The 27,690-nt window shown below is 35.9% G+C and overlaps 1 protein-coding gene across 2 annotated transcripts; it reads right to left on the bottom strand.

The window, feature by feature from the left end:
* Positions 1–1,323: 1,323 nt before the first annotated feature.
* Positions 1,324–22,323, bottom strand: LOC106073545 (bactericidal permeability-increasing protein-like). 2 transcript variants are annotated; one of them, XM_056034257.1, is made up of 16 exons: positions 22,238–22,323; positions 13,966–14,067; positions 12,817–12,916; positions 11,977–12,111; positions 11,068–11,141; positions 9,061–9,218; positions 8,599–8,662; positions 7,087–7,178; positions 6,806–6,988; positions 6,277–6,339; positions 4,592–4,756; positions 3,445–3,512; positions 2,890–2,932; positions 2,645–2,708; positions 2,050–2,126; positions 1,324–1,520 (listed from the first exon to the last, which is right to left on the bottom strand). In XM_056034257.1, the coding sequence occupies exons 2-16, from the start codon at positions 14,063–14,065 to the stop codon at positions 1,473–1,475; spliced, it is 1,434 nt and encodes a 477-aa protein (XP_055890232.1). In that variant the 5' UTR covers positions 14,066–14,067; positions 22,238–22,323; the 3' UTR covers positions 1,324–1,472.
* Between the last annotated feature and the right edge of the window lie 5,367 nt (positions 22,324–27,690).

Raw genomic sequence — 27,690 nt, 5'->3', positions numbered from 1 at the left:
ATCACAGTTTTTCATTTATTATAACACCTAGGTATTTTGCGTTTTTAGTCTGTGTTACTGGTTTGCCATGAATAAGATAAGTGGAATTAATTTGTTTTAGTTTTTTTGTTACTCTTAACAACTGACATTTTTCTGGGTGGAAAGACATGCTCCAATTTGATTCCCATTTCTGTAATTCATCTAATTCTCTTTGTAAAATATCTGTGTCTTGTGTTGTTTTTATTGTTCTATATATTATGCAATCGTCTGCAAATAATCTGACTTTTGTTCCTGAAGTAATGCAATTTGGTTTTATGTATAATCGCTACTTTACTTTTTACTTTTAAGTCTTCTACCCTGAAAGCTTTCTAAAGGTAATTACTGTACTAATGGTGTTACTCTAATCAAATGTGAATATTCGTTTGTTATGAATCTCACTGCTCTATTTTGTGTCCTAGTTTCTTAATGTTTTCTTGAGTTGAGGGGTCCGAAACAGTGGATGCTTATTCTATTACTGGCCTAACCAAGGTCAAATAACATTTTAGTTCTATGTTCTTTTTTGAATTTGTAGAAATTTCTTTTATTAAACCCTCATGCTTTGTTTGATTTTTTTGATAGTTTCATCAATATGGGGATTCCATGATACTTTTCATTTATCATAACAGAGTATTTTTAGTTTTTAGTCTTTTAGTGTTACTGGCTTACCATGAATAAGATAAGTGGTATTTATTAGTCGGAGTACACTAGGGTTAATATACAGGGCTGTTTATTTTTCATTATTCTTATTCATTTAGGGCCTCCAATTATCTAAGGTCGGCCCGGATACATATACAGTCACACATGAACACTAGGTTCAAGTGCTAATCATTTGAATATTTTCTTTTTTCCTACATGGAAATATGTATCTCTTCTCTGTGTGGAAACACTATATTTTGAACGTTTTCTGACATAAGCCACCTATTGATTGAACTCATTTGTGGTTAGGAATATTACTAAGAACTAAGTTCAATCAAATCTAGAGTTGTGACAAACCTCGTCTTCTCAAGACGTTCACTGTATCTGTTATTACCTGCATGGCATCGATCTATAGAATTACTATAGCGTTAAAGCATTACTAGGACATGTCTCCGATCTCTGAACTAGTTAATAAAATTCACATGTTCAAGAGCATAGACATTTTATTTGACAGTGCTTAAAAAGAAAACAATAAATCATTTACAAAATACACAACTTAATAGTATACCGGAAATACTTGTATGAACATAATTCCAAACTTCCTTTTTTATTTGGCTGAGTTGAATTTGTGTTCATTATTAAATGAACATTGAACAGAACACTATAAAGTCATATTAGTAATACAATGGTTTATTTTGTCCCTGTCAATTAATACATCTGTTCACTGCCGACTCTACGCTTTAACATTCTACGTAGAGAGATGTTGCTGTGGCATCGTTCTTAAAGGAGTTTCTTCTCCCTCATTCCAATTAATAAAGTTAATCAAAGTCCTTGTATTGGGCATCAGTGGCCAAGTTGACAGAGCCCTGCAGAGTATAAAAACACAAGACATTTGACACACCCTAATGGCATCTTCATACAAAAGTTTTATAAATAAATAATAGCTATCCTAACCTCACATTCTCTAATGAGAGGAACCTAATTTCTTTTATTAGGAATAAACACTTAGGATAGCAAGATAAAACAAGCAAAACTGTATTTAAAAATACTTAAAAAAAACAAAACAAAACAAAACCAAAGCTTATATATAAAAAGAACTGCACCTTTACAGCCATATACATATCGCTAACTGCTGTAATAAGATTTATTTCTTTTTCCATATAAAAAATAATAATTAATAATAATACTTATTAACACTAATTAATTAAATACTTGTTAATTTAAAAAAAATGATTCATTTGTTAGGAAGAATGAAAGGTTTTGTGCTAAGTTTCAACTAAAAGATAAACAAGTACAAGGCATCATAGATAGGAATAGCGTAACAAAGTTTTGTATGCTTCCTCGTGGAACATCATTTTTGTTTTCTTTGCAAGAAGCAAATGTCTCTGAACTTACATTGGTGAATCTAATGGCTGGATCAACGAGACGAAGATCTGGGAGTGACATGAGTGGCAGTCCTCTTCTCGCCAGCTCTGCAAACAAACAAGACACCAACTGTTTAAAAAGTCTTTCTAGAGAAATGTGTTTATATGTTTTAACTTGAATGCCAGAATGGCAGCCAGCTCGTGTGGATTCTTTGAGCCCTGTACGCCCCCATCCCCTGCCAACTTGCAGGAAGTTTGGACTAGAGAGTAAAACTCTACAAATCTGGAGATACGTCCCAACACGTTTAATACCATGAACAATGAACAGACTGCTACAGAATGCTACAGACTGCTTGACGAACATTTAGTAATATATTTTTAACTGAATAATGTTTTAATGAATAAAAATATATTAAAGACATTTAATAACACACTGAATATGGTAAATTAAAACGGTAAATAATTTAATATTGATACGTTTTAAATGGCAAAGCAATTCAAAACAAAATTAAGAATACATACACACAAAAAAGGATAAATGTCATATCATTTGTAGGCAACAGACATCTACAATTTTAAACAATGAGGTCATTTATCAATAAGAATTATGGAAGACTAGAACTTACTGTCAATCTGCTTTACAGCGATTTCTCTAACAATCATGTGAGTGAATTTCAGAGCATCGGCCTCCTACGTTTGATTAGAAAATAGACAAATACAGAACATTAGCTCGGCATCAGACTTGACATCAATCACATCGATGAAATAATGCGTTTTCTCTTTCTCTCTACTTCTTATAGATATAGAGTTTCTAATTCCCATTATTTGTAATAATTTTCTAGTCAGTTAAGTGAAATGTTAGCAAACATACCTTGGGATTGATTTGCATCTGAGTTAGATCTCTAGTTTCAACACTGTTGAGAAATTACAAAGAAAATTGTCAAAGACATTTGACTAATAGACTTTTTCACACAATTTCTTCAAACGATTGTGGAAGTCATGAATGGGATAGAAGTGTAAATGTCTCTCAAAGATTTCTATTTGCAGTCTATTACTTACGAAATGATAAGTTGTTTTGTAATTTTCTTTTTCAGTGAGCATATTTAATCAGGTAGTGTGGTTGTTGTATAAATATGTATCTTCATTACAATACTTCGAATGGGCACACAGTAAGTCGAAATACTTATAATGGGCACGCAGTAAGTCAAAATACTTATAATGGGCACGCAGTAAGTCAAAATACTTATAATGGATACATAGTAAGTGAAAATTACTCGGAGGGAAAAAATCTGTTTTTGCCTTTGGATATTTTTGTTTATAAACACTGTATACTAAACAAGTAATAGTTGTAAACTATCAATTCTAATATCTAGACAACTGCAATTGAAACTATCAAAGAAAGAGACAAGAGTCGCCTAGTACTCACTCATAGCTCAAGATGTCAGGTACAAGACTGTTGCCCTCAACATGAGCTCTGGCTAGGAGCTTAACACTCTGAAAAGTGAAATCATTAAGACATTTCATTGTTTGATCCTTTGTGTAACTCATGCCATGATTTCCTAAATGGGCTACTAAGAAAACTTAAAACGCGAGTAACTCTATTTTAAAACATTTGAGTCAAGGAATAGAATATTCGTCAGTGTTGGCTACTGCAGGGACTATTAAACCTCCTGAAGTTTTACAGTTATACCCTCTTCTTATCAAATGTTTTCCCCAAAGTCAAACATTCGTTGTTTTTGTCTTATAATAACGTGGTAGTTCTTCCATGTTTTGAGGTTGTGACGTCCCCACGTCTTTCCTTTCCTTCTTGATCCTCACCTTGACACTTTCAATTCGTGGGAGGGACCACTTCCTCTCCCCTTAAGCTGTCTTCGCTTGTTACAGAGTTTGGTGTCTGTGGCATTTTACGTTTCGAGAGACAATCTTTTCCCTTTGCAACTTCTTGTGTGACTAAAAAGGCCAATCCTTGATACACAGCTGCGATCGCAGGTTGGCCATATGTAATCACCAGGCGCCGTTGCATTTTCACCCTTCTTTCTGCTTCTGTTGTGTATGACATCTGCAATCCGTGACCCTTCCTTTATGCTCTCTCTCCATGTGGATCTATCCAGTGCCACCTCTTCCCAGCTGCCAGTGTCGATTTTGAAGAGCTTCATGTCGCGTTTGCATACATTCGTATAACGTAAAAGTGGGCGACAGCGTCTCTCCTGCCTTCTATTAGATCGCCATACAGAATGTCCTGTGGAAGTCGACCTACTGGCATTCTACGAACGTGGCCAAGCCAGCCAAGGCGTCTGCTGCTGATAACAGAGCGGATGTCCTGGCCCCCTTGCTCTTCGTTGCACTTCCTCATTGCTTATCTTATCTTGCTACCTTATTTTAAAGATCCGCCTTAGGCATCGGAGCTTCTGTAACCCAGGGTCTTTAAAATGAATTCCCAAAATCACAACTATTTGTCATCAATATGACAATGATTAACAAAGCTCTTAAGATTAAGATCGATAATTGGATTACGGAAACAGAGAAATCAATCAATATGATTTAATACTCATATATTCAACGTAAGTACTCACTGTTTTCAATTTGAATAGCTGTTGAGAGTTAGAGCCGCTGCCAGAAGAAACCTGAACATCGCCATGGAGTTGAATTCTGACACCCTCCTCTGAGATCTCAACATCTGGCACCTTGTTGGAGCTGACCTCAACTTGGAGATAACTGTCAGGGCTGTTGGAGCTGAGCTGAACACGAGGTTAAAAAATAAACATCTTTAGAGAATATTGATACAAATAGTGGGCGCTGTATATGAGGTTTGCCCTTGAGATTGCATGCAAATGATGTTATTTAGAGTAATGTATCTAATGAGCGGATAACCGTAATATTGGAGAGTCCCATCCATAATGGATATCTCCAAAAATCTTGAAATTTCGGTGGTTTATGGCGCACAGAGCAAGGGACTTTATCTCCAATTCTTCCTCTTTTTAAAAATGTTCTCATTGTTCCATGGACCAGTTACATCGCCCCTCCCCCATCAATTTTCTACATCGATTTCTCATCGTTTGTGAGGTCACTGTATTTTACATGCAAACTGGATCTTAACATTAAAAAAAACAAAGTGAAGATAACTGTGTTTACAAAGCATCACAAAATTCCCCAACAGATAATAAAATAAACAAAATCTTTAAAAAAATCTTTAAAAAAATAAAATAAATAAAGCTTATCTTAGGGATCTTACGACCATGTCTCTCAATAATGTAGTAGCTATTTCCCTTATTTCATATAAAACAAAAACAAAAAATAGTTACCAATAATCAATTCACTATATTTATATGGTTAACTTTTATTATTGATTCATGTACTGTTATGTACGGTACATAGCAGTTCCAAGTTTAGAGCAATATGAAGTATAATGAAATACAGAAATAAGAGTAGGAGAAATAACCAGTGCCATTATTTAAGATGACAACATTGCTAGCAATATCTGTGAACACTGAATCACTAATTTCATACGTTGTAATAAAAAATAATAATTAATAACCAGTAATTAATTGATTAATATGTTATTTTTTTATTGCTATATGTTTTATTAAGTACTATAAATAAAAAAAAAAGGTTTTAACTTGATCTGTGGGTGTGGGAGAAAGAACACGTACAATTATTTAAGTGGGCAAAACCCTACATATCTAGTTATGTCTGTGAATACTGAACGACTAATTTCTCTTTTGGTATCAAACAAATAATAAATAACAAATAATTAATTATTTAATTGGTTAGTTTTTTTTTAATTAATTTATGTATTGTCTACGCCAATGAACAATTGTACAAGGTTTTTACTTGACCCAAGAATGGGTGTGGGAGATACAACATGTACAGACGTTAACCATAAAGACAGACAGACAGACAGACAGATAGATATAGTTAATAAAAGCTATGTAAAATGTATCACGATTTTCCCTAATAGATAAGAAATAATTTTTAAATTTAAATTTCAAATTATAGTTACCAAAATTTTTTTTTTACCTTGACCTTTCCGTTGTTTGCATAGTATCTTCTCCAGCCCTTAGAGAACGTAACGAGGTATGCCTTCTTTTTGTATATCAGCTGATTACCTTTTTATATTAGCTGATTACCTTTTTATATTAGCTGATTACCTTTTTTTATATTAGCTTAATACCTTTTTTATATTAGCTGATTAAATTTTTTAAAATATTAGCTGATTACCTTTTTTGTATTAGCTGATTACCTTTGTATAAAAACTTACCTCAGGAATAAGACTGCTAGCGTAAGATAGACGCAATTTCTCTCTCTGATCTTGTTCTGAAATCTGTGAAAATGCGTAAAAAGTTGTGAAAATATGTAGCCTACATTTCATTAAATGGAAACAAAAAACATAAATAGCAAACTTTTTGGTCTATTGTGGTGGACAGATTACATTTTCTTTGAGCATTAAAAAAAACAACTGTACATTCAAATTAAAAAAAGTAAATTAATAACAGATTTCTGTAAATAGCCGATACGGATAAGTTTGTTCATCCTTTTGGTTTAAAACGTCAACCTCTTTATTATGAATAAAAATTCATCACACAATGTCCGTGTGTAAAATTCAAATATATATAAAAATGTTTATAATTTATATTTAATATTAATTACAATTAAGTTATTTGACTTAAGATGTGTGATAGTTGTTTAAATATTTAAACAAAAAGAACTAGAGACTAATTTGACCACATTATGTGAATTAGGCCGTAGGTAGAGACTAAATTGTTATAGTTAAAAATCAATTATTATACCGTATCTTCGGCAATTCTGGCTTTAAGATAGTCGTGGCTGTGAGCAGACTCAGCGAAGGTCTTGGCGACGTACTCTTCGAGCCAGAGGTTGAACATTTTGTTCTCGTCATCCTGGTCTTCCCTGGGGAGGTCATCGGCCTTCAGGTTGCTTCGGGAACTGTCTGATTTCCATGAAACTTCACCCTGAGGGAGAGCGACAAAATTCAATCATTAGATATTTACGCTACATAACAAAACGATTTCATTTAAATTTATTGCTGTGACAAATAGTAGATGGTTACCCTGTGTCCGGCCTCGATAGATCTGTCAGAAACACTGACTTTGGAGAGTGGACTGTAGTCAACTTTGAACAAGTCATCCATCACTGAATGTACTAAAAATAAGCAAGATCCATTTATTAATTAGAAGTCAAAACTGGCTGTATCCCCAACTGTATCCCCAACTGTATCCCCGACTGTATCCCCAACTGTATCCCCAACTGTATCCCCAACTGTATCATCAACTGTATCCCCAACTGTATCCCCAACTGTATCCCCAACTGTATCCCCTACTGTATCCCCAACTGTATCCCCAACTGTATCATCAACTGTATCCCCAACTGTATCCCCAACTGTATCCCCAACTGTATCACCAACTGTATCCCCAACTGTATCCCCGACTGTATCCCCAACTGTATCCCCGACTGTATCCCCAACTGTATCCCCAACTGTATCCCCAACTGTATCCCCAACTGTATCCCCAACTGTATCCCCAACTGTATCCCCAACTGTATCACCAACTGTATCCCCAACTGTATCCCCAACTGTATCCCCAACTGTATCCCCAACTGTATCCCCAACTGTATCCCAACTGTATCCCCAACTGTATCACCAACTGTATCACCAACTGTATCACCAACTGTATCCCCAACTGTATCCCCAACTGTATCCCCTACAGTATCCCCGACTGTATCCCCAACTGTATCACCAACTGTATTCCCAACTGTATTCCCAACTGTATCACCAACTGTATCCCCAACTGTATCCCCAACTGTATCACCAACTGTATCCCGACTGTATCACCAACTGTATCCCCGACTGTATCCCCAACTGTATCACCAACTGTATTCCCAACCGTATCCCCAACTGTATCACCAACTGTATCCCCAACTGTATCACCAACTGTATCCCAACTGTATTCCCAACTGTATCACCAACTGTATCCCCAACTGTATCCCCAACTGTATCACCAACTGTATCCCGACTGTATCACCAACTGTATCCCCGACTGTATCCCCAACTGTATCACCAACTGTATTCCCAACCGTATCCCCAACTGTATCACCAACTGTATCACCAACTGTATCCCCAACTGTATCCCCTACAGTATCACCAACTGTATCCCCGACTGTATCCCCAACTGTATCACCAACTGTATTCCCAACCGTATCCCCAACTGTATCACCAATTGTATCCCCAACTGTATCACCAACTGTATCCCCAACTGTATCCCCAACTGTATCACCAACTGTATCCCCAACTGTATCCCCAACTGTATCACCAACTGTATCACCAACTGTATCACCAACTGTATCACCAACTGTATTCCCAACTGTATTCCCAACTGTATCCCAAACTGTATCCCCAACACCCTATTGTGTCATTAAAATGTCTTATCTGATCTCATATTTCAACTAAACTACTTATTGAAAGTTTATTAATTTAAAAGAATGTAGAAATATTTTTCAAGGGTGAATAGTTTACATTACTAAAACTAGCTTATTTTTTAAAAAATCGTTTTTTTTTTTTACTAACATTTGACTGATTTAATGGTCTCTTGTGTCTTGGTGTCAATGTATTCTGAAATGACCCTGCAAAACTGGAGAGAAAAAAAAACATATTAGACACCCTCTGCATATATTGATCTATTTCTTGTTCTAATGAGATTAATACTACTGAATGGTTGATGTTAAGTTTGTTTGAATGATACTTGTAATGAGAGAGAGAGAGAGAGTGAGAAATAGAGAGAGAGACAGGCAGAGAGACAGAGAGAGAAAGAGAGACAGAGAGAGAAAGACAGAGGGAGAAAGACAGAGAGAGACAGATAGAGAGAGACTGAGAGAGAAAGAGAAACAGAGAGAGAAGAGAGAGACAGAGATAGACATTAGAAGAGAAATAGAGAGACAGACAGACAGAGACACAGAGAAAGAGAGAGGCTTATAATAAAAGGAAAAAAAACACCAGAGAGAGAGACATATCCTAAAAATCCTATAATACCTTTTCCTCAGTCCATTGACGGAGTTTGTTTGGTATAATTTTACTCATTGTTGAGTACATCCAGTGTACAACGATGGACGAGAAGCTGAAGTCACATTTCCTGATACTGGCTTTACAATCCAGAGTTCTTAATGTAGGAATGCGATCAGAATCCATTTCTACAATGTAAATAGTAAACATCAACCATTATGCGAAGTTGGACTTCATTTTACTAAAAGTTAATTTAATGGCATTATTTCGGTTTAATTACTGATTAGCATTTTAAAACATATTTTCGAAATTGTTTTGAAAAAAAGAAATAAATGACAAAAATGATTTTATAATTAATGAAACAGAATCCAATTCAGAAGGACTATATCAAATATATGCATATATTATTTTCATGCTACAGATAGTTTTATATGTAACGTAATGTCAAAACGAATTTTTCAAATGATTGCAATTACAGTAGTAAAGGTCCGCTTTTAGACCTTGCGGTTGGCGGTAAATAATGCAGTGGGTACCGAGTCACATAGGTGTTACTGGCAACACCATTGCAGACTCCTTGGCCCATTAGGGAGGGCTAACACCACTTACCGAGCAGACTGTGAGTTTTCATCATGCTTTGGCAATAATCGAAAAATAGAAATGGAAAAGTGGTTTGAGTGTTGGGACAAGTCCCAAATAGCCCATGGAGTGTGGAAAGACGATCAAAAGATTATATATGAACCAACAGACAAAGGGATAGGTGATTTGTGGTCCAACAGACTAAGGGATAGGTGATTTGTGGTCCAACAGACAAAGGGATAGGTGATTTGTGGTCCAACAGACAAAGGGATAGGTGATTTGTGGTCCAACAGACAAAGGGATAGGTGATTTGTGGTCCAACAGACTAAGGGATAGGTGATTTGTGGTCCAACAGACTTAGGGATAGGTGATTTGTGGTCCAACAGACTAATGGATAGGTGATTTGTGGTCCAACAGACTAAGGGATAGGTGAAGTCGAATGTGATGGTAGTGTATTATAAGAATATGAGACAAACTCCCCGCAGTCAGCACTGTTCTCGGCCACTTATAGCGAGTAGGGTCCAGGAACGGGGACGGTGCGCTGTGTACGCGGCACGACCCGGTTTGGCCCGTTCAACCAATATGGCCGTCCACGGGATGGGGAATCCTTTGTCCAGGCCTGGTTGTTGGATAAAAGCCTTTCTAACAATCAACGGGATAATGGCGCCCAACGTAGGCGCCGATTGCCTAATGGACTTCACTGAAGGTAGTATAAACCCTAGCCTGTTGTTCCCAACTGTTCATGGAGTATACAAAATGACCAGACAACAACTTTTTTTTTTGGTGTCTCAAAGCGTAACAGAAATTTGTTTCGGTTAATGCGTGAACCTCTAGTTACTTTTTTTTTTATTATAGAGAACTCTTGCCAATAAATGTCTTCCGAAAAGATTGCTTACCAAAAACAAAACAAACTGGAACATATACTTTTAAGAACCGAGGTCAAATGGAAAACACCTCAAAAGTCTACAGTCGTATTTGGCTCTGAAGAGTTTTTTTTTTTTAACTTTATAGTCTTTATTCAGGAAAGAAGTCACAAACATCCCACTTTGGAGAATGGTGTTGATGTCAATTGAAAATTTCAAAACTATCAGAAATAAGTAGGGTGAGCGGGACAATAAGTATGGGAGAATGTGCGTACGTGAGAAAGAGCGAGAGAGAAAGAGAGTGAGTGAGAGAATATTTCTGTGACGAGAGAAACAGAAACTTAAAAAAGAGAAAGATCTCGTTGGATTGTGGGATTGAGAAAGTGAGAAGTAGAGTGACACACAGACAGATGACGTCAATAATAAATTAGCCTTTTAGTTTCACATAATTATTCGATCTCCCTGCAAAATTCATTCTTGATATAAAATGAGATATCATATCTGGTTTTAACAGGATACAATGAAAATAGAAATAGGAAATTTTGTGAATTGTAACAATCAAAGTGTGAACCTGAATATATGAATAGGAACATCTTACCAATGGCTATTTTCACATCAACATCCACATCTTTAAGAGAAATCTGAGCACTGCCGCTGTGCTGCATCGTGGTACTGAAACACAAACACAAAATATTCATCCATCAAAGTCAATGTTATCAGAGACGGGGTCTTACAGGTCAACTATTGTAATTAAACGTTAATTCCCTTAACTCATCTATTTCTGGACAAAATAAAAATCTGCCACTATTTGATTACATTAAATTTTAATTAGTTTGTGACAGCGGAAGTGACAACCTGCATGTTGCATACAAATCTATCGGGACTTAAGGCTTAGATTAGGGCCAGATGATTTACATTGCTTCTCTCGCATTCATAAACAGAAGCCAAAGTAAAACACTTAAACAGAAACTAATTCTACAAAAAAAAAAAAAGCCTGTCTAGTAAGCGGTATTTCTTAATTTGTTCTTACACCTTTAGCTGTAAAATTATTTGGCGACCACGACTCAGTAAGCAGGTCACTTCATCCTGGTTACCGGCAACTCCGACAGGACTTTAAAAAACAATCTTGATGTTGCATAGCGCATATCTGAAGGGTTAGGGAAATCTCTTTTTTTGTCCAATCTTAGCTGAAATTTGACAGGAGTTTTTAAGGCAGTCCCAAACTGAGATTGTACTAATTTAACCTGCGATTTATGAGTCCCATTAACTTTAAGATCATTTCGTTTTAATTACTTTGACGGTCATTCAAATTAGAACTAATAGTAAAAGCTTTAGCGAATATTTTTTTAAAAAATGTACAATTATAAAATTAAACATTTGTGATTGAACACAACAACATATATTATAAAATTATTCTGCAACCATATAGTGAACGAGATGTGTTGATATTGGATTCAGAAACCCCAGAATGATTTAATACTAATAAAACTGTTATGTAATAACTTACAGGACCATATCGATGGATGATTCATAATCCATACTGAGTGAAGAATCTGAATTTTGCAGAGTGACACTAATGCCATTGATACTTGGATCGAACTCCACTTTGACATTTCCAATCTCTGTCTGCTCCAGGGAAACTCTAATAAACAAAAGTTAAAAAAAAACACAACATAAAAATTTACGTTTCCAAAAATAAATCAAGCAAAATATATAAACAAATCCTTATCTAAAGGGGAGAAACTCCGTCCTTAAAAATATATCTACTTTATTTAATGGAGATAAGAGGAGTGTTAGCCGAGTGATAAAGGGAACCGAGGGATCATGATTACAAATTCCGTTGAAACATCTTTTTTTCTGAATGCTCTTGAGTCCACACAACTTTAAGGACACGTGTGATACGTTGGACAAGTCAAGTCATGTGGACTTTGTGCAGGCCACAGGACACCCTCTGCTATAGAACAGATTAGCTTTAAATCATCTCCGTATCCCGTAAGGTCTGACAAGGGTGAAACATTTGTATTTTTAGGACGCCCCTGAGTCCATACAAGTTTAACGGTACCTGACTTATGTTTAGGGAGATAAAGCTGTTGGTCGTTGTGCTGGCCATATGACATCCTAGTTAACCATCGGCAATAGAAACAAATGAGCTGTACATCAACAGCTCTATAGATCGTAAGGAATACTTTGTACGTTTTATTAAATCTAGCGTGCTACAGAGACGCTGCTAGTTGTGAGAGTTACAGATGTACGCTATTTGTCAGGCGTAAAGCAAACCTTGGTTTGATCCTCTACATTTCGTCTTGGTTTTAAAGTCAATGTATTTATTTATATATCATCTACTCACTTGTTGAATTTGTAGCTGACTAGACCATCCTTGTCTTCGAGGTTCTCAAAAGTGGCTTGGTCGAGTATGTTCTGAAGAATTCGTGGGGCAATCCTTGAACCTTTAACACGAAAACACAGAGAAAAATGTGACCACAGGCAATCTAACTCAACGCCCATAACTAATAGCACAATGAAATGAAGAATGAATAAGAAAGTTTGTCTCCATCAGTTAATGCAATAGTTCTCAAACCGTGTTCCGCGATACCCTAGTGTTCTGCGAGGCCTGAATAGATGTTCCTTTAATTTTTAAAATATTAAGTAGTGGGCCACCACGTGACTTTATCTCTATAAAAAGTAAGCAAAGTGTTCCGTTAAATACTCAGAATGTGCCAAGTGTTCCGCTAAATACTCAGAAAGTGCCAAGTGTTCCGTTCAATACTCAGAATGTGTCAAGTGTTCCGATAAATACTCAGAATGTGCCAAGTGTTCCGTTAAGGAAAATGTTTAGGAAACAATGAGTTTATGTTTTTTGTTTTCAAGCGTACATGTTTCATAAACGTAGAAGCCTATGAAATACATAAAATTAACTCAAGAATCATTTTATTTTAACAAGATTTCTTTCACCACTGATTTGAATAAAATTGCTTACATTTACTTAACGTTGTTTCGTTGAATATATGCAAAGTGCCATACAGTTGTATTGGTTACGTCAAGCTCTTATATTAGGATTTGAAATGAGACATTTCTCAGTGCCAGCTAGTGTAAATAACGCGAATTCTTTACGGCGGCCAACCCTAAACTTTTTATGTAGCTAGGAATCAAGCTTGGAACCATTTAACACACTTTTTTATATTCGAAACACAAAAGATTTTGTTTTTAAGATGGTGTGGGGGGTATTTTTTAATTATTTAGTTTTAAACTAAATTTATTATTGAATAAAATATAGAAACATGATTAATTGGGGACAGATAAAATTATACATGTATAAAATTATATAATGAATCATACATATTTAATTCATAGCTCTCACTTAGATTATCAAAACATATTAATAACATCATTAGAAAATTCTCAATGGAAACACTAAGGGAGTACAATATCATTTGATACATTTGAGAATCTATAAATGTCTAAAACGAGGAGGACATTAACATCTTATTCATCTTACCATATTCAAGGGCTTCTTGTTTAAGTCGAAGTATGGCGCCAGGCTTTTCCTGGGCAAAGATGCCAGCGACTAGTGCGAAAAACAGGAAGATGGTGCTCATGGCTGTACAAATAATAATGATGAAACAGGATGCTGAATTTTAGTGTCTAACTGTATGTTTTGATTGTATACTTAAAACAACAAATGATAAAAATACTTAAAAAAAAAGAATATACAGCTTATCAAAGGGAAAGAACTCCACTAAACATCTCAAAAATATAAAAGTTATTTCCCTTTTGGGAAAGAACTCCACTATCTTATCTTATCTTATCTTATATAATACAGAGGTTACTTTAAAAAAAAAGAAGATGATTACGTCCTACTCGTCATGCATCTAGTCATGCATGTTATCCAAAGATATAAATTCTTTCAAGTCATTGGATTTCCTGGCTGGCTCAAGCAACCCATTCCATTCTCTAATTTCTCAATAGTATAGATGCTATTTCCCTTATTAGATATTAACAAAATGATAAATTAATTATCTGTAATTAATTTACTAATTGGTTAATTTTTTTCTTTGTCGGTATAAAAATTATTGAATTACCGGTATTTAATTAACTAACTGTGTATTTTAAAATTATTCTTCACAAACGAATAATTGTGCAAAGTTTCAACTTGATCCGCGAATGGGCGTGGGAGAAATAACCTATTTAGACTTTTTTCCCTGTGAGTGAGTTGATCTAATCTTTGTAAAAATGTTTAATTACTAAATTTGCGTTGGAAAGGAAATTATATTTTCTTAGAATATTTGCTTCAAGATAAACATATTCAGTGTTTAGGGATTATTTTTCCAACACAAATTTTAATTGCAATGTTGCTTTAGTTGTAAGTAATTTTATATCTAAACAAAGAGGTTTCTTCTGGTTGCAGAAATTACTTTTATTAAAAAAAAAATAGGCCCATGGGATTTTGCAGAACATAATAACAGCGATACTTGTATGATACATGTGAATAACACAGGTGATTGATAAAGGGGATTGATACAGTTGATTGATACAGGTTATTGATGCTACATGTGAATGATACATGTTGTTGACAACTGTCACAGATTACATTATAGAATTGTTTGTACATTTCACTTTTAAAAGAAATATAAACCCTCGACATGAGTCTCGGGATTTACCCCTCAAATTTAGACACTTGACATCAAGTCAGGATTTACCCAAGGGACGTAATTATGAAGTTTGAAATCTATTGGTTGATTTGAAATAAAACAAAGACATTTTTTTAAAAGAGTTAGCGCCAGAGAATTGGCGGGGGTAAGAAAGTGGGGAGTCGATAAAATAATGTCCTTGTAGACAGTCACGTTTCTAGCTCTGTTTTAAAGCCTTTGTAATATTATGAAGCATTGATTTGTAATTTGTACATAAGCTGTACTTACGTTATATTTAAATAAAGTTCCAGAGTTTTGTTTTATCAAGGAATCGTTAATTGTGATTCTAGATCGTCATTTATTCAACTATTTTAATTCAAGTAAAATCCCCGGCATCACAACACATCGTAACATAGAGTGTTGTGACATATTTGGCACTCTCCGACATCTGGCACTCTCCCATATTTGGCACTCTCCGACTAATAAAAGTTTATGGACAACTTTTAACGAAATTTATTCAAGATCTAGGACCAATTTCTAAACTCTTCAAAGGAACTTCATTCTTATTTAACGGAGGACAGAATTTCTGTGTTTAACAGGTCAGTTGGTTATCGATAATTCCTTTATAAAGATTTTCGTTAGAGTTACGTCTAACTCACGAAATCTATTATTATATGTAATTGGCAAAAGGAATAAGACCAATATACATAATAACTGGCATTATTAAAAGACCAGTAAAGCAAATAACTGGCATTATTAAAAGACCAGTAAAGCAAATAACTGGCATTATTAAAAGACCAGTAAAGCAAATAACTGGCATTATAAAAAAGACCAGTAAAGCAAATAACTGGCAATATAAAAGACCAGTAAAGCAAATAACTGGCATTATAAAGAAGACCAGTAAATAATCATTTGTCCAGCACAAAGTAAACAGAAGACCAGATTTAACCAACTATTAAACCAGTAAAAAGTACTCGGCTCAATAGATCTATATATCAATCATACAACTCCAGTAACTACAAGTCTACTGTCAAGAATTTATTAGCAAATTGAGGCTTCAAGAACTTTGTCACTATATTATTAATATTATTATTATATCTGAGATAAAGCCAAAATCCAGATATTGAACATTTTGCTCCAATACAAGAAACTGATAAAAAATTAAATATGGCTTCCAGTTCTAGAACACAACGACTCTTCGAATTGATAGAATTAGCCAAAGAAAAGCAAATTCCAAAGCCAGACCAGTGGGCAGAGAAACAAGAAGAGAAAGAATATCAAGAGCAAGAATCTGAAAAACAAAGGCAAGAATCTGAAAAACAAAGGCAAGAATCTGAAAAACAAAGGCAAGAATCTGAAAAACTCATGCAATTAGAAGAAAAAAAAATGCAAGACGCTGAAAAACAAAGGCAAGAATCTGAAAAACGCATGCAATTAGAAGAAAAAAAATTACAAGACGCCGAGAAACAAAGGCAACATGAAAAAGAAAAAATGGAATTCGAAAAACAAAAGAATGAAAATAAAGAAAGCATTCCAATTCAAGGTCACTCAAATATGTTTGACAAATACAGATTGATGAACAAAATATCGGCGTTCAACGAAAACATTGACAATATGGACTCGTATCTCATAAGATTTGAAGAAATAGCTACAACATCCGGTCTACCTGAAGCACATTGGTCGAGCTCTCTCCTTACCCTCTTGACTGGCAAAGCTGTCAACATTTGCTCACAACTGTCTATCAATGAACGCATCACTTACTCTGATATCAAGGAAGCTCTACTGCGCCAATACGGAGCAACTTCAGCCAACTATAGAAAGAAATTCTATAATGAAAGGCCACAGCAAAATGATGATCCTCAAATTTTTGTAGCTAACATGTCAATGTGGTTTGATAGATGGGTATCCATGGCCAAAGTAGAAAAAAGTTACCAAGCTCTTCGTCAACATATTATTATCGACAACATCACCCATGCTCACTCAGAAGATATTCAATCCTACATTATAGAGAGAAATCCTACTGATATCCAGACATTAACCAAGATCATCAGACAATATAAAGCAGCCTATCCAAACATGTCAGTCAAACCATCTGTTGAAGAAAATTTTGTCAGCTTTGCTCAAGACAAAAATTCAAGATATAAGTCAGATGACAAAGTCAAATGCAACAAATGTCATAAACTAGGGCATTTCACGTCTCAATGCCGCAGCAGAACCACAGAATGTTCATATTGCCATAAAAAGGGTCACCAAACTCATGAATGTTGGAAAAAACAGGCAGTCTCCAAAAATCAAAATTTTGATAGACCCACATCACCAACTCAAAGATACAGCAATAGAGAGCAATACAATCTCAACAAAGCACCTGGAAACAATAAACCAGATAACAAACCTCGCTACAGAAGTCATTCACAGGACTCCAGACCACAATATATGCCAAACAGAAGCTCATATAACAGAAGCTATTACAATGGCAGTCATTGCAAAGTCCAATGGTCTCAAATTTTATCCAGGCTTCGTAGGAGACAAGAAGGTGGAAGTTCTTCGTGACACCGGAAGTACGTCCACATTAGTACATGAACGCTTTGTACACGCAAACCGTTTCACAGGCAACCACGTTCAAGCCACTGCCTTCCACGGAACTGTCAGCAAGTTACCTGAAGACATCATTTATGTTACTACACCTATCTTCAGTGGTCAAACAAAAGCATTAGTAACACCCAATCTACCAGTGGACCTAATCATTGGAAACATAGAAGGAGTTAAAGAATGCACTCCTCAAGAACTTACGGAATGGACAAATGCCATAGAGCAAGGTCAAAAATGTTTGGCAGTAATGACAAGATCCATGTCCAGACAACAAGAACATTTGGCACCTGAACAAGTTAGCCAAAATAATCACATGGCTACTTCAGTTACTCAAGTTATGCAGAATGCAACAGAACCAGTTACTAGTCCAGTAGCCAGCAACAATCAAGAACATTCAACATGGACACCCCCAGTTACATCAAGCCCATCCCTACCGGTCATAAGTCCACCTCCAATTCCCGAATGTCCATTGTTGAATTTTGAAGAACAAGACGACATGCCCAGAGTCTCTAGCAATGATACAAGAACTCTAACTGGTCAAACTGAAGCCCATCAAGACAAGTCATATTTCACACATGATGACTTCAAAGAAGAACAGAAGCAAGATCCAACATTGCAAATACTTTATCAGAAGGCTCAAGCAAACAAACAGCTGAATCTACCAAATAAACCATATTTTCAAGATGGCCTCCTGGTGAAAAATGCCATGCATAAAGACAATACCATTCAGCAAATAATAGTGCCACAGAAATACAGGAAAGAAATACTGGCAACAGGACATAACATTCCACACGCCAGCCATATGGGTGTAGTCAAAACTAAAGCCAGAATCCTCAAAGAATTTTATTGGCCAAGTATCATTAAAGACGTCAAGAAATACGTGAAGTCATGTCATATTTGCCAAGTCAAAGGACCTAAGAACAACAAATCACAGGCACCTATTCAAGATATGGAATTGACAGACAAGCCATTCCAAAAAGTCTCAGTTGATTTGATTGGTCCTATGCCAGTAGCTTCAGCAAGAAACCATCGATATGTCCTGACATTGATTGACACATGTACAAGATGGACAGAAGCAGTACCTCTAGTCAACATTACAGCGCTTGACATCACCAGAGCTTTGTCAGAGATATTTTCTAGAATTGGTTTCCCAGAAGTTATCCTCTCTGACAGAGGCACACAGTTCACAGCTGACATTACCAAAGACTTCATGAACATGTACTACATCAAGATGAAGTTCATCATCCCCAAAGCAACGGGCTTTGTGAACGGTTCAACGGTACTTTGAAGAGGTGCATTTCAAAAATAGCACACGACAATCCGCAGAATTGGGACTTATTGCTACCAGCAGCTCTGTTTGCATACAGAGAAAGTCCTCAAGAAACCACAGGATTCTCACCTTTCGAGATGGTTTATGGCGCCAACCCACGAGGACCGATGGCAATCCTCAAAGAAACTATTATTCGCCAAAACTCAATCCCATCAGAAACCAAGACAGCGTTTCAACATGTGCAAGATACCAGAAACATAGTCATATCTGCATGTGAAAAAGCAAATGAAGCCACAGCCATAGCAAACTCCAATACCAGAATGAGAGTCAATAGAAACAGAACACTGAAACAATTTGAACCAGGAGATCAAGTATGTCTGTTACTACCAGACAAAAGCAACAGACTATTCATCAAATGGCAAGGTCCGTTCTCCATACTCAGAAAGATAACAGATGTTGACTATGAGATAGACATACACAACAAAAAGAAAATCTATCACGTCAACATTTACAAAAATATAACACAATAACAGAAGGTACAACAAGCCCAGAACAAAATGAAAGAGCCATATCATGTCTTGCAGTCATACCAGAAGAAGATGAAAATGACACGTCCGAATTTGACGACATCAATATGCCACAAACAACTACCAAACAAACTGAATTTTGGCAAGACATCAAACTCAATTCAATGACACCGCAAAAGCAGAAAGAACTGACTACCATTCTCAAAGAAAATTCAGACATATTTACAGATGTTCCAGGCAAAACTTCAATTGCGGAACACAACATAATACTTACTGATTCCAAGCCTACAAAAGCAAGACCTTATCCATTACCAGTACACTACAAAGACTTTCTGAAACAAGAAATTAACCAACTATTAGAGCAAGGAATCATTGAACATTCCAACTCTCCATATGCTGCACCAATAGTTCTTGTCAAACGGAAGCAAACGACAACTCCAAGAATGTGTGTCGATTTCAGACAGTTAAATAAAGTAACCCAACTCGACTCATATCCTATGCCAAATCCTGAAGATCTTATGACCAAATTTTCAGAGGCAAAGTTCTTCACCAAAATAGACCTGTCCAGAGGTTATTACCAAATACCAGTCAGACAAGAATGCAAACAGTTTACGGCATTCACCACAGCTTATGGACTATTCCATTTCAACTTCATGAAATTTGGTCTAGTCAACGCCAGCAGCACCTTTAATAGAGCCATTCACAGCATACTAGGCAATCGCTCTGACACAGTGTCATATATAGATGACATTTGCATATTCCATAAGACATGGAACGAACATATCAAAGGACTACAAGAAGTTTTCAGCATACTGAAACAACATGGTTTTACCATAAAGCCTAGTAAGGTAGAACTAGCCATGTCAGAAATATCCTTCCTGGGTTATAAAGTCAGCTACAATTCGCTGAGACCACAAGAGAACATTATTCAACGCATACTAGACATCAAAGTCCCCACCAGTAAAAAGCAAGTGAGAAGTATTTTGGGTCTGTGTAATTTCTACAGACATTTCATACCAGGTTACACAGCACTCATAACTCCATTGATTGAACTCACTAAGAAAGGACAACCAACGAAGATTCCATGGTCTACAAAGTTACATACCACTATTGAGAACATTAAAGCTGAATTCTCAAGAGACACTATTCTTAAACTTCCGAATCCAGAGAAGCAATTTTACCTCGCCACAGATGCTTCATCTTCAGCTATAGGTGCATGCCTAATGCAGAAATACCAAGACACTTCACAGAAATGCCAAGAGACTTTACACCCATTATTTTTCATCAGCAGAACAGCTGAAACCAGATACTCAACCATCGAACGTGAATGTCTAGCCATTGTATGGGCCATAGCCAAGTTCTCCAGATATCTACTAGGTGCTCATTTCACACTCCTAACTGATCATGCACCACTAGCATTTCTGAAGAAGTTAGCGAACAGTCGTTTAACTCGTTGGAGTCTACAACTCACAGACTACCAATTTGAGGTCAAGACAATTCCTGGACGTGAGAATGTCTTCGCTGACACACTTTCCAGATGTATTTAATTCTTAAGATAATTGTATATATATTTTTCTTCCACAGGTGTAGTACATCAGTTTTGTATTGTCATATTTTAATTTCATCATAAGGCACCATGAAGAAAAGTAACCTATTCAATTCAAGATTTAATTTATCCAAGTATTATGCTTTGTACAACTTTTGATATTGTTCATGACAAGCATTGTCTCATTTTCATAACCACTTGATTAGTGAAACAGGTGTTCAAAGTCATCAATAATTTTATTCACTGCATTTACATTTTTTTTATTATTGTTGTTATCTCCAAGTTGACTTTATTTTGTCATATGTTACCTCAACCATTTTTCTATAATTTCATGTATGGTATTTTGTGTATATTTAAATAATTTTAATACATATGAGCATTTCTATTACCATACAAATGCTAAATGGAGGGGGGGGGTAATATGTCACAGATTACATTATAGAATTGTTTGTACATTTCACTTTTAAAAGAAATATAAACCCTCGACATGAGTCTCGGGATTTACCCCTCAAATTTAGACACTTGACATCACGTCAGGATTTACCCAAGGGACGTAATTATGAAGTTTGAAATCTATTGGTTGATTTGAAATAAAACAAAGACATTTTTTTAAAAGAGTTAGCGCCAGAGAATTGGCGGGGGTAAGAAAGTGGGGAGTCGATAAAATAATGTCCTTGTAGACAGTCACGTTTCTAGGAGCTCTGTTTTAAAGCCTTTGTAATATTATGAAGCATTGATTTGTAATTTGTACATAAGCTGTACTTACGTTATATTTAAATAAAGTTCCAGAGTTTTGTTTTATCAAGGAATCGTTAATTGTGATTCTAGATCGTCATTTATTCAACTATTTTAATTCAAGTAAAATCCCCGGCATCACAACACATCGTAACATAGAGTGTTGTGACAACAACTGATATGTGAAATTATTGAACATAAAAATATGACACTTGCATGACGTAGGCACGAGTATAGGCCTGAATAGGTGTTCCTTTAACTACTGGAATATTAAGTAGTAGGCCACCACGTGACTTAATCTCTCTAAAAAGTAAGCAAAGTGTTCCGTTCAATACTCAGAATGTGCCAAGTGTTCCGTTCAATACTCAGAATGTGCCAAGTGTTCCGTGAAGGAAAACGTTTGGGAAACAATGAGTTTTGAAAAAAACAAACAAACAAAGAAACAAAACAATAAACATAAAAGTAATTCTTACCTTCGGGCAATAAGCTCTTCCAAAGTTCTGATAGGACTGGTCGACTGGGGGAATTTTTAGGGCTTTTATACACTTCACCTCCTAGAGGGCAATGACATGTTTACTAATTAGCTGTTAATTAGTTGCCTTTTAAGCGCATCCTCATTAGGGACAAGCTATTGATAATCAATGGACTTTAATTTTTTTTTTAAAGTGAATACTCACAATTTTATACCTATATTAATCTTTATGTTAATTTACAATTTAAACAAAATATTATAAAATCACAAGGGGATTTTAAAAGTCAGATTAGAGACAGTATTTGTAAATCGATTGACCTACCAGTTCTGAAGATGTTTCGTTTTTTCGCCTTTTTACCAGACTCTTGTAAAGGGAAATCCACTATTAATTTTGTGAGGTATGTTCGTCTGTTTGTAAAATTTAGATCCCCAAAAACAAGAAAAGATGTTGTAAATCAGACTTCCTCTTTTAGCTTGTAAAGTCTGTGTGCAACAGCTACTTCTGATTTTCACAAAGTGAACCCTTTTGTTATTTCATTAAATATGTCAACAGTTTTTCATACAAATCCCCCGTTAACAATACACTATTTAAGACTTATTTACTTATACTAAAGTACTGATTAAATGACATACATACCATTAATTTATTTTTCACATTTATATACTACAGTTGTAACCCTATTGGCGGCGCGATAGGGTTAAATGTACGATCAGCTTACTCGTGAACTCAGGCAAATCACTCAGGTCAACGGCTGTCGGTGGACAAGGGACAGTACTGCTATTACACGCAAATATGATCCGTGTTATGCTCATGTGATCGAAAGCCTTCACGGACGAAAGACATTGTGTAAAAAGGGACAGATGAGTCCAGGACAGCAGGGCAGCAAGGACGGTGCGGTACAAAGTGAGTCCTTGAAAATGTAGCTGTATGAGTCTAGAAGTAGACAGAGAAAGACTTGTAGTGTTTAGTACTTGTAGTGTTTAGTACGCAGTTCTATTGTGTTTAAGCATTTGAAGTTAGTGTAGCCAATAGTGTTTTATTGGCTGTTGATGTAATTGTCATTAAACCGCCACATTGTTACTGGAAACTCTTGTTGTCAAGTTCTTGTGTTAGATGTGCTGTGTTGAGCAATGTTTACAGAAGGCCTGACAGAGAGAAGATCGTAACATTACTTATTGTGTTTTCCTCTTGGTCGACTCCAGAAGCCTTTCCCGTATTTATATAAGCTGCAAGGCAGCAGGGGTTTGAATTCAGAGTTAACCTTCTCCTAGGTGGGTAGCCAGCCAAGGCAAACAACCCCTTCAGCCCGAAGATTACAGGTTTAAGCGCCAGTTACTTGTCTTTGCCCCTTCTCCTAATAGTAATAAACATTTCCGCCGGGCCCAATAAATAAGTCACTCGTGAAGGCCAGGATTTGGAATGGTTTGTCAGAGGCTATCCAAGAAGCATGCTATCGGAAACATTTTATAGTTAGACCTTATTACCATTTTCAATGCGTGACCGGAAATACGACAAATGGTTTTAAGCTTGAATGTCAAATGCAAAATAATAATTGCATATGAATGGACTCTAAGACACCCTACAAGGATCCGAGATTCAGAGAAACTAGAATCAAGCGCTTGACACATCGGCCAGTTGGTAAAAAAAAAGATTCTGTGCTCTAAAAAAATCACCGTTGAAAGTACTGGATATCAACAACTTTACTTAAAGATCATCAATGGTGTGTTGTAGCACATGTACTAATTGAAAAGTATCGATTTGTGTTGGCGTGATACAAATCAATACTTGATAGTGTTCTGGTTAAAAGACTTTTGCCTTTTTTTTCGCCTTTTAAAAATGTTATCCACTTACTAGTATCATTAGTGATGTTAAGAATTACTGTAAGAAAGACATTCTTTGTACAACCTGACAACTATTTCAAACTTATAAGCTTAAATGTTTTAACGTTGTTTTTTCTTCTTTACTATATTAGTATATTTTTTAATTCTATAATTTCTTTAAGAGCCAAACAATATCAAAGAAAACCAAAAAGCATAATAAAACCAGCAGCAATATATGCAAGTGAGACCTGGACACTGATAAAGACAACCGAAAATCTACTAAATGCTTGGGAATGAAAAATTCTTAGGAAAATCTATGGTGCCATACAGGATGAGACGTGGTGGAGGACACGCACTAACCATGAGATAGACCAATTGTATGAAGACCCAACGATAGTGACAGAAGAGAACAGACTACGTTGGGCAGGGCACCTTGAAAGAATGTCAGAGAACAGAAGAGCGAAAATTGTATACCAGCAAAAAAACAACAACAAACAAAAAAAGGCATTGAACTAAACGCTGAGCCCGAATGTATTGATGATGTGGAGGTAGATCTACAACAGCTTGGAGTTTGGGCGTGGAGACGAAAGGCCCAGGAGAGATCTGAATGGAGGGATGTATTGAAGCAACCAGAGCCCTCCATGGGCTGTAGCGCCACTGGGATGGATAGATTGTATTGGTGCCAACGTGTTCCATGTCTTAGATTACGTCCTACGCGTCATACATCTAGTCATGCATGCCAATGACTTAAATTCTGCCAAGTCACTGGTTTTCATAGGTGGCTCAGGTAACCCATTCCATGCTAGCACTAGGGATTGGGTATTTCAAGTTCATCGGTTTAGTTTGTTTGTTTTGTTTTACATGTTTCGGATGTTCCTTCAGAGTTGAAGATATTACTTCCTAGTCCAAACCTCCCGCAGGACGACGGGGGATGGGAGCGGGGAGGGTTCGAACCCGGGATCATCGAAAAATCTGAACGACAGTCCAGCGCGCAAACCACTCGACCAGGCAGGCATACTTAATCAGAAAACTAATGATGCAGAAAAATTAATTTAAATCTAACATAGTTTACTAAACTATCGATGGCATTGTTTCTCAGTTCCATGAGACGCCACGCGCTTACTCACAATGGACCTCATTCACCAATCGTAAACAAACAACATTTAGCCACGTGATTCTCTATCTCTTCTTTACAAATTACGATCTAATATTAATACACAAAGGATATCATGTGACAGTTTATTTTCTTTGTTTTATCAATATTATTATGTTTGTTTACAATTGGTTAATGAGGTTTATTTATTGTACAGTACTATAGTGTTAGTATTAGCAGAGCCGGCTTTTAGACAAACTATGCAAACGCTGAATGCCTCCGATTAGCTGTTTTATTATCATTTACGAACCAGACTACTGAGGAGAAATTTTACTAGCTAGGATCATGTGGTCGCTGGTGGGATTACTGAAACTTGGAAAGAAATATTATACCCACTGATAGAATAGGAATTGTATACCCACTGATAGAATAGGAATTTTATACCTACTGATAGAATAGGAATTGTATACCCACTGATAGAATAGGAATTTTATACCTACTTATAGAATAGGAATTTTATACCTACTGATATAATATGAATTTTATATCTACTGATAGAATAGGAGTTTTATACCTACTGATAGAATAGGAATTTTATACCCACTGATAGAATAGGAATTTTATACCCACTGATAGAATAGGAATTTTATACCTACTTATAGAATAGGAATTTTATACCTACTGATAGAATTGGAATTTAATACCTAGTGATAGAATAGGAATTTTATACCTACTGATAGAATAGGAATTTTATACTCACTGATAGAATAGGAATTTTATACCTACTGATAGAATAGGAATTTTATACCTACTGATAGAATAGGAATTTTATACCTACTGATAGAATAGGAATTTAATACCTACTGATAGGATTGGCATTTTATACCTACTGATAGAATAGGAATTTTATACCTACTGATATGTAATGAATGCAAACATAATTAGATGTATGTGTGGCAATGTTCAACAGTTGCTACTTTTTTTTTCCAAATGTAAATTAAACAAGGTTACAAAGACAGTTGGTGTGGAAACACAAACTTAAAATCTGCCCTCGAAGTGGTCCACCTAGGCAGATAAAAAGGCAGGTTTCAATATTTTCAGAAAGAACATCAGAATGAAATTCCATCAAAGACAAATGACAGGGAAGAATGGAGAGAGAAGGTTGACAGATCTTGTGTGGTTCTCCCATTGTCCAGCAGACCAAAAGATAGGTAAAAGTGAATGTAATTTAAATGTGAACCTGGCCTAACTGGTGTCTTATAATGAATATCTAATTGATCTAATCGTTTTGTAAAGGGTAAATCTATTATTCAAGAAAAAAACATTTCCGTAAAAAAACAAGTTAACAAAAGACAGTTTTTGTGGAAACACAAATTCAAAATCGGCCCCCTAAGAGGTCCACCCAGGCAGGTTTCAATATTTTCAGAAAGAACATCCAAATGAAATTATATCAAAGACAAATGAGAGATAAGAATGGAGAAAGAAGGTTAACAGATCTTGTGTAGTGCCCCAACGGCGAGGGTGTCATGTAGCCAGCACAACGACCAACCGCCTATACTTTTCCCCAACTAATGTCAGGTACCCATTAGAGCTGAGTGGACTCAGATGCCCCCAAAGATTCCAAAGTTGAAAATCCCAGTCTTCACCAGGATTGGAACCCGGGACCCCCGGCTCGGAAGCCAAGCGCTTTACAGCTTAGCCACCGCGCTTCCCTAGCCTAACTGATGTCTTTTAATTGATCTAATTGTTTTGAAAAAGCTCAATCTCTTATTCGAATCCTTAAGAAAAAAAAAATTTCCGCAATAAAAAAAATTGTTCAGAAAAATGAAGTTTATAATATTATTATTCATTTTAAATTAGATCTTACTTATAATGCATACTAATTAGCTTTTTCTCTTTAAAAAACTGCTTGCATAACTGATTTTAAAAATTAGATTTTTCGCTTTCAGTAAAAAAAAAAGTAGCCATTGCATCAGAACTTTGAATGGTTTAAAATATTGTGATGTCGGATTTTCAATATCTTTTCTAGTTTACGAGATCTAAACGGGACGGACGGACAGACGGATTGACGGACAGACATTTCGCACAAAACTAATAGCGTCTTTTCCCATTTCGGGGGCCGCTAAAAATAGAAAAAAAAATCCTTTAGTTTAGTGTCTTATTGGTTTCTGTCTCCCACAGCTAACAGGACAAGGGCTCACCATTCTCACTACTAGATAGAAAGTCTGGGTGTTGCACTTTGTGCTGCAAACTGCCTTAGGGTTACCAGCTCATGTATTTTTCCTCAGTTGACTCCCGAAGCCTTTCACGTGTTTGGGTATAGCAGCAAAGCAGCAACGGAGGTTCGGATCCAGTAATCATATTTTAGTCTATTGGTTATTATATCATTATAGACATATTGTATTGTATGCAAGACACATTTCTTTATGGATAATAAAGATTATTATTATTATGTTAGAAACGAATGAGTATTCATTCCCTGGCGCTGCCAAGGGAAACAAATTCATCGTAGTCCCTTAATCAGTTTCCACTGAGGAATT

This window comes from Biomphalaria glabrata, chromosome 7 (assembly GCF_947242115.1).
Source record: "Biomphalaria glabrata chromosome 7, xgBioGlab47.1, whole genome shotgun sequence".
In the NCBI taxonomy this organism is placed as follows: Eukaryota; Metazoa; Mollusca; class Gastropoda; family Planorbidae; genus Biomphalaria; species Biomphalaria glabrata.
The sequence above is the reverse complement of the archived record's forward strand: the minus strand, read 5'-3'. Positions and strand labels throughout refer to the sequence as shown.